We start from the raw sequence: 9100 nt of genomic DNA, 5'->3' as shown, positions 1-9100 counted from the left end.
AAAGGTATCCCATCTTCCCCCACCCTACTAAATATATTTCACCGAAAATGGCATCATCAGTCTATTATACCAGTAAAACCTTTCCACATTTTTTTAGCTTGTAACGGATACACCTGTTTTCCGTAATCCTAACTACCTCTTATGCTTCATATGCTCAATAAGTATGAAGCAATTTAAGTCAGACTGAAATGGTTTCCTAGAAATCGGGTAGGTTTGAACGAGTGGCCAATAGCTGTGTAATAAACATCCTCATAACGAGCCTCGATTACGTGATTGGAATCACCATGATGCAGAAAACATAAGCTTCGTATTGCTGGATCTATTATTATTTTGCTTGCTTACGTAAGTCTGCACTCACAGTGAACCTTTTTAAGGGAATTTTTGGCAAAAATTCCAGGTACAATGCGTGTCACGTAGTAGCACGCCTCACTCATATAGAATTAAATGGAAATAGATAGTTAAAACGTACTTTCCAGTTGTACTTGCAAAGCACCCACAGAACACATATAGGGTAAAGGTATATTGCACAAAACCGACGTACAACAGTTTGTGGGTTATTAATAAAATAATATAACCTCGTTGCTGAATTGATTTTTACATTCTAACCAAACAAAAACGAATTTTAAAGGGTATTCAAATTAATTCATTCACTTTTTTTTGCTGCCATGATCAGAAAATGTCACTTCCCAGACCTTTAAACTTGAGCGATGAAATCCCCGATTTCTATTTTAAAATATCGGACGTCATTAACCCGATACAAGTCGCAAAACAAGTTATGTCGCAAAACAAAATATGCCAATGCTACAGCTTGAGCTCGGAAAATCACCCGAATCACTCAATTAAGATTTTGGATCTAACTTCCGCATTTTCCTAACCGCGTTCACATATGACGTCAATGACACTCGGTTCCATGGCAACGGGCTCCACGCATCGGTGCACACAACTACTGACCACTTCGTCTAATAAACCGTGTACCACGTTCTCATCGGCCACGAAACGCCACAAGTAAAGTTGAAGGTAGTGGCAATCTACCTAAAAGTTAAAAATTGGAAAATGTTAAAATAAATTAAGCAAAAAAATGTGAAAAACACAAAAAAAGCATAAAATTCGGAAATAAAAAAATGGGAAATGTGAAAATAAAAAACACTCGCGTTATAACAACTGTCATGCGTGGATAAATAAATTACATTCTATCCTAAAGGAGTCATACCATTAAGCAAAGTTATCTCGTCAAACAAGGGAATAAAACAACAAAAAATTGGCAAAACGACGGTCATTAGACATATTACATCCTCTAAATATAAAAATCCGACATTTCCTAAAAAATAAACCTGTTATCATAATCATTAAAAACAATCAATATCGTGAAATTTGTTACCTGTAGTTGTTGCAGACCAAACTTTCCAAAAGTTTTGAGTCTTACACATTCAAGTAAAGTCTTCAATGCAATCTTCACAATCCCTGTCATTATGGAGGTTTTCGAGAATTCCACTGCTCCGAAGACATCCACTCGTTCCGAGAACAGTTTCTGGATGTTGCTGAGGAGACTGTTGTCCATTGTCGAGCTGCAATGAAGAACAATGTAAATCATGGGTGAGCAACATTCGGCCCACAAAGAAAAGTTGAGCAGCCCCGCGAAGCAAGTTACACACTGAATTTATTTAATGTGACAATAAATTTATATAGCAGTTTTTTTATGAATTTATGCGTTTGAACTTCCTATTTCTTCAAGAAGATAACTCCTTTTGTTTTTTATAATCCAAGATTTTAAAGTTTGGTATTGTTACTACTGTTCTATTTTATATGGGTCAAGTCATACAGCAGATCATGTTATGAAGCTAAAGCCCATTACCCTGTACTACTAATGGTTACATGTGTGTTCTTGAACATAAAATTTAACAGCAATTACTTTAACCCAGTGGTCTATTACAAATTGCTAAAAAACACTCACAAAATCTTTCACAATTGTAAAACCTACCTATAGGTCTTGCTACACTGAATAAATATTAATAAACCACAAATATACATATTGGATAACTCATGCGCATATAGGATGTATGAAACAGAACGCTCGTATTTTTTAATCTTAGATGTTGGCCCCCCAGAATAAAAAATTTAGGTTTATTACTTTATTAATAAAATGTTGTTAAAATTTTAATTTATTTAAATAAATTTCGAAAAATAAAAGATTAATTTATTCAAAAAACGTTAAAATAATAATTTGTATCAAAAATTTAGTTGAACAATTAATTTATTCAAATAATAAATTTCGTTAAAATACTACTTCATTCCAAAAAACCCGCTACAATATTTATTTATTCAAATTAATTTCTTTAAAATATTAATTTACTCCAACAATAAATTTCGTTAAAATATTACTTTATTCCCAAAAAAATTGTTAAAACATTAAGTTACTGCAACAATAAATTTGATTAAAACTCACCTAGCAGCATAAGCTCCCCAATGACTTCTATCTCGTTGTCTTGAAACTGAACTTTGATTAAAAGGATGAGTTCGCTTGCTGCTGTCGCTACTACGAGCTTTTCGAATGCCTTCCTCATATAAAGAACCAACCTGGGAGAAATGGATATCGTTTTAGATCCTTCAGAAGTGAATGTCATGTTTTTTGGTTACATTTAACTTTTTGCAACAATTGTTCACATAATATATTGCTATGTGAATATTGAAAAAAATGATTCAAGGTGGCTGTACACAGTATCCGGAATTCGTCCGTTTTGTCTGTTTTGTCCGGTTTCGTTGCCGCATGCGGAATTGGACACGGGTTTGCATCTGACTTCGCATGCGAATTCGCACGCCGGATACTGTGTACAGCCACCTTTAGACAGGTTTAAAAAACAGTTTTTGTTTTATATTAGGCAATTTAATTGTTTTTTTTTTATTATAGACACTTTCAATCCTCATTAGTTTTCACAGTCATTTTTCTCTTTATAAAGAAAAATACTTTGCTAAACAAATGATGGAGAATGAAAAAAAGCTGTTTTAGATAGGTTTAAAAACAGGTTTTGTATTTTAAATTAGCCCTTCATTATTTTTTACATTTCTTTTAGACAAAACAGCCTCCTGAACAAAAAGGTAGGGGTAAGATAAAGTGGAAATAGAGTGTGTCATGTAGCTTAAGAAACTGGTTAAAAGATTAAAGCTCGTCAAAATAACCTGTTGATCAGTTTGTGTGATCTCTTCCACCACTCTACGCATCACTGCACGCACTTGTCGTGGTTCAACGCTTCTCAACCAATCACGAGCTTCAATGCTGGTTCGAATCATGCGTGACACCGAGACACCACTCTGGTGAACGAAACCTTCCAACAACTGTTGTGCCGTCTTTCCCATCTCTGCAGTTAGCGATGTGACCTAGATGGTACGAATCGGTTGATATCTGTAACACTAAATATACCAATCAAATAAAACTTTATTTTAATGTTGCATGCTATATAGATACCTCCAAAAACACAACAAAAATCAGGTACAACCTTGAAAGGTAAATATAATTAAACAAAAACATGCTACAATAGTACATAAACAGTAGATATCATGCATTTTAAAATAAAAGGAACTCTAGTTCGACTGTTATAAAATAATTTATAAACCATAGATTATAAAAATTTTTCTTACCAAAACTAGTTGTGAAAAAACAGTAAAAAAATCTTTTTCGTCTAAACTTCCCATACACAGTAATCTACAAACCTCAGTTTTACGGTCCTTGCTTGCAATAACAAATTGTTCATCTGTTAATGTGAGGACGTACGCGACCGTGTTCTGCTCAAAGTCTCGGCATAATCTTGATAGTAGAAGAAGGAGGGCTGGAGGGGGAGTCCCTGAACGAGGACCACCAGAACGATCGCAAAATTTTAACAAAGATCTGTAAAATAGGTTGGTTGAAAACTTGGTTAACTTAGTTATTTATGTTTGTTGTATAAGTAAGTCATTTATCCATTCTATTAACATAAATTTTTTAATTAAAAATAACTTTATTAAACTTGTCGTATAAGTAAATTATTTAACTATTTTTTTGTTTTTTTAATAATGTTTGATATATTTTTAATAAAAAATATAAATAATGTAACAAAAATTATTGTTATATAAATTTTTTAAACAATTTTGATGCCTGTCATACAATATGATGGCCAGTTTTAAACTGTACATTACAGATGTACAATATATACAAGGTATAGTTACTTCAAACTTATATGTGGGATATGATATCAAATATTTATATATTAAAATACTCACTCGCTTATATATCGAAGAAAGCTCACGATGATAACTTCACGAACATCATGGCTGCTGAACTCATGACTGTGAAAAAAAAAATATATATCACGATTGTGATACGCAGTTGCCAGTAATTAACAAAATATGTCCATTTGACTGGCAATGCCACAATAAAGTCACTGATTTTTAAATTAGAAACAAAATTACAAAATAAACACTCTTACATACTATGCACAAAATGTGAAATCGTATTGCGAAAAACTGGCAACCAAAAATAGATTAAATAGACAGTTAAAATACTTACCCAAAGTAAGTCATGGAAGAGAAGTTAATATCACGAACAGTAAACAGTTGAACATCAGCTAATACAGACTTTGTTTGGTTGAGAATAGCTGAGGCAGTTGAGTTGACAAGATCTAATAGATTCAATGTCACAGGTGCTGCTTTGCCTATGATCGAAAACAAGGTTTTAACTAAACATGTGTTTGTTTGAGATTATAACTGGACACGTTTTGTTTGAGCATTGAGATGTGAGGAAAATGTCATGCCAGACTAAATGAACAACTCTTTGTACAAAAGGAAGTATATGATATGGCCACATATCTGCCCAAACATTTCATTTAAAGGGGTTTATGCCCCAAAAGGTATTGATATCTGATATGCAACATATGAGTTATGGAAATGACCAGTTGTTTTAAATATAGTCCATTGCTAATATGGAAAATAGGCACACATGTTTAAATTTAAATTTCACACACGCCAACCTTTAGGAGATGAAATAGCATGCCGTGCGTCTGTCAAACAATCCATGAAAAACTCTTCCAAAGCCAGTTTATAATGCTCACACCGAGCCTTTGCCACTCGTATGATAATTGCTCTTCCAAGAGACATAATATCAAGTGATGGTAGAAGATTGGTGGTGGCTTGCAGTCTGAAAGATTAACAATGTTTTATCCTGTTACCTCTGCCATAGGATATAATGGAAATAAACTTTTAGTGGCTCATCTCGTATAAAAAACATAGTGAATTTACTTTGTTTGTCTGACATTTGGCAAGACTTCTTCAGGGAATTACACTTTTTTGTAAAAAATAACAGGCATGTTTGCTAATTTTACACTGTAACGGCAATAGCTTCAACTCAGTGATTCCTTATATACATTGCTGTTATAACACATACAAATAACAAAGATAACGACTGTCAGTATGATAAAAATAACATTTTGTTCATTCGTTCAAAAAAAACATTTTGTTCATTTGTTTAAAAAAAGGGGTTGATTTTGTTCATTCATTCAAAATTTAAAAACATTCCCCTACCTTCTATAAAACCTGTCCAGCGCACGTACAACGAGAGCATTGTCTCGTGACCGTCTATCGAGCATGAGGCGTTTCTCTACTAGGTGGAAATAAGAGTTGAGCAATTCCTCGACGAATGACATGAGTTTGTTGCTTGCTACTTTACAAACTTCTTCCGATTGCTGAATGCAAATGATAAACAAACTATATTATATATGAGATAGCTAATATGGGATATACAATATATACACAGTACATAAATGATCCATAAACTAATAATTCAGAGTTCTGTTACTTTCAATGTGTTCTGTTACTTTAAATTTTATAAGTATTTCTATAACAAAACCAAATGACAAGCTTAGATTTTAGATATACTCAAATTTACCCTTTTTGGGGGAATTTAACTGAAGTTGTAAAACATTTTATGTTTTTTTACAAACAATTTTTAGGGAAGAAACCAAGTAAAAGGGCTAAACATTTAGTTTTTAAAATAGCCAAGTTTAAAAACATGTTTTTACCGTCATTGGGCTGTAGGTTCCGTCCAGTGCAGCCGTCATTGACGTTATCTCAGTTTGTTTAATAAATAGATTCTCATAAGCTGCTATTGTGAGCGATAAGTTACTAAGGAAACCATTACTTCCACGATCAATGAATTCTAACACATCAATCAACAACTGATGGGAACCGTTAGCTGGAGATAGGAAGAAATGTAAGTTATAACCCTGTCTTTTTAATACGCAATTATTACGAATCTTCAAAAAATTATTCCAAAAGTTTTTTTGTTTTTTTTTAACGTTTTATTTTTGAAAAATGTTATAATTATTTTAAATAAAACTCTTTTCCTTATTTTCTATTAACCTGTCTTTTAAACCAATTAAAAGGAAGTTTAATATTTACAACAGAAATGATACAAATTTCTGATCTTTTACAGACTTAGAACTACAGAATTAGAAGTTTAGAATAGGTAAACCACAGTAAAGAAAACACAGTCAACAAATACTACATCACAAAAAGATTATTAAAAGGTTTACAGTTATGTAGAAGTTGGATTTTCTCAATCCAAACTAAGTTAAAAAACAAACCACTCCTTACTTACAATTTTCTGATTTAATTGCAACTCCTTCCTCAACTAAGTAAGATTCCAGCTCCTGTTTATTGTGTAAGTTAATAAAAAGTTAATAAAAACGTTTATATATTATATTATATAAATAACATTAACATTTTAAATAAATATAAGAAGTAGGCTAATATTTAAAAAAATAAATAAATTGTATATATTATACATAAAAAAAAATATATATATATATATATATATTAGAAAAAAACATTATTACAAATTACAATCAACAAAAATAATAAAGCCAGAAATAGTTTTACCTGTAAATCCTCATCAAGTTTATGTCTTGAATGTTGAAGATATTCATCACACAGCAAACCTGGAGGTTCTCCAAGTCGTAACAACAATCCAACACATTCTGCTAGTTGTTGAGCACTGGAGTGCTGTGGAATATAAAAACATATATTATATATGCAGAGATGAGAGAGAAGCATATTAGATATTACAGACTGAAATAGTGTTTTGTGTAAAAGCTGTGGCTCTTTCTACTGTTTGGTATTATTAATTTTATATTTAAAAAAAACGAGAAAAAAAAAGAAAAAGTTGGATTTTTCATAGCTGTAAAATGCTGCAGTATGCAGTCATTTTTAAAATGTATCGTTTACAAACACTACAGAAAATTAATACCTTGTTACATGTTAACATATTTTATGACAGTATGTGTATGATGTATTATTACCGAAATATACGATGCTAATATTAGTATGTTGGAAAACGTAAATTTGTAACATTATATGTAATCTGACCTTATCGTGAAATGTTTGCTTCAATTTTGCGACTATTTCATTAATAATTGCCTGACAATCTCTTTCAATTCCACTGAATGACTCCATATGCTGATAATGTTGAAGAACGGACTTGGTTTTCATGTAATAGGACACAGCGGTTGAAAAAGCACCAGTTTCGAGGCATTTTTGAAGCTTGGCTGGCAACTCAAACAGAAATTGCAGTTTTTTAAGCAAAGAGTGCACTCCAGAAAGTTTGGATATTTTCTGACGGTTTTCCTGGAATTGGAACTTGATTTATAAAATAGACTATTCAAAATTAAGGTAGCTTATTATTAAATTACAAAAAATAAGCCTTTTTTGGACAATGATAACATACAATCATCACAATACGTATTACACCTATAATAGCAGCCTTTGAAATTTACAATATAATTTTTTTAAATGCTACAGAAAAAGGCAATACCAAATCCATGTCATGAAAAATTTTTTTTGTGAATTTTTAACGATTGATAAATTTATTCAAATTCACCTTTAAAGTTTCATTAATTTCAGAATTGAGTTCTGTGATACTAGACATGTTGCTGGTCAACTTTTCCATCTCGTTTTCCATTTGTCGAAAATCTCGTTTCATGTTTCGGATCGTGTCCGTGGCGCTTATGAACTTGTTGTAGTTCTCGTACACCAATGTCTAAAACAAACAGAAATTACCCACAAAGTATTATACATTGTACCTCGAAACTGGGTTGAGGTGTATAAAACAGAAGACCCATGTTAAAACCCTTGTCGTTTTCCGGCCAAATGAGAGAAGAGCAAGTAACATTCATTCTTACATTTAAAAACAACAATTTTAAACTAAATACAAAGTACACTTTAATTGTGAAAATATTAACCTGCATTTCACTGTCCAATGTTCGTATTTGTTTTGCCATGTCATTTTCAGCATCCATCAATTCGGCTAAAGATTTCTCCTAAAACAAAACCCAATTTTGAACTTATCTACTAAAGTTGAATAGGCAGTATTGATTACAGGGCGTTTTTAAAAAATACATATTTAAGCATGAGATAAGCACCTGTTTGATCTTTCTTAAATAGTTTTCGGCATGAAAATGCGGGCTATCGATGTCCAACGGGTCATTACCGACCGCCGTATTACTGTCTGCACCATTTACACCATAATACATCTTCAACATATCTTTCTTTCGCGACCTTCGTTCGTCTTCGTCATTTTCCATATTGAATTTAAAACTTATGAATAAAAATATGTAAAAATTTAAAGAATTTGATCAAAAATCGCAAACAGTAATGTTTATGCAATTTTATAGAGAGATCATCCAGGCGTGAAAAAGGTAACCTAGTGCCATAGATGTTTCAAACATTTGGGGTATGCATTTCTTTCAGACGCAAAAAAATACAAGCAAATGTCTTTTGGAGTGCTGAAAAAGCATATTTTAGTTTGCCAACTCATATATTCAAAATTTGCACAACTAATTAAAGCTATAGGGTTAAATTTAATAGGTAAACATTCATTTGATAAACGTTTACTTTCATTTCAGTACACGTTGCCTTGCTAAGTTACTACATTTACAAAAATACCCTACACTGAAAATAGCGAAAAAGGGGATTTTCCAATGAGAGGAACATTCGACCAAAACTGGACAGCTGTTCAAAACCGCACCTCCGATTGTTAATTTGGAATCTGTTGAATTTATCTGTCTGCCTACGGCACTAA

The 9100-nt window shown here is 32.1% G+C and overlaps 1 protein-coding gene across 1 annotated transcript; it reads right to left on the bottom strand.

The window, feature by feature from the left end:
- Positions 1-458: 458 nt before the first annotated feature.
- Positions 459-8700, bottom strand: LOC149738787 (vacuolar protein sorting-associated protein 51 homolog). The gene is made up of 16 exons (XM_089874053.1): positions 8442-8700; positions 8262-8339; positions 7901-8059; positions 7390-7647; positions 6904-7026; positions 6623-6674; positions 6045-6217; positions 5548-5708; positions 4998-5164; positions 4538-4682; positions 4252-4317; positions 3706-3880; positions 3175-3372; positions 2444-2574; positions 1379-1565; positions 459-1032 (listed from the first exon to the last, which is right to left on the bottom strand). Exons 1-16 carry the CDS (start codon positions 8601-8603, stop codon positions 871-873), a joined length of 2397 nt encoding a protein of 798 aa, XP_089730179.1. The 5' UTR covers positions 8604-8700; the 3' UTR covers positions 459-870.
- Positions 8701-9100: the final 400 nt, after the last annotated feature.

This window comes from Ciona robusta, chromosome 3 (genome assembly GCF_009617815.1).
Source record: "Ciona robusta chromosome 3, ASM961781v2".
In the NCBI taxonomy this organism is placed as follows: Eukaryota; Metazoa; Chordata; class Ascidiacea; order Phlebobranchia; family Cionidae; genus Ciona; species Ciona robusta.
The sequence above is the reverse complement of the archived record's forward strand: the minus strand, read 5'-3'. Positions and strand labels throughout refer to the sequence as shown.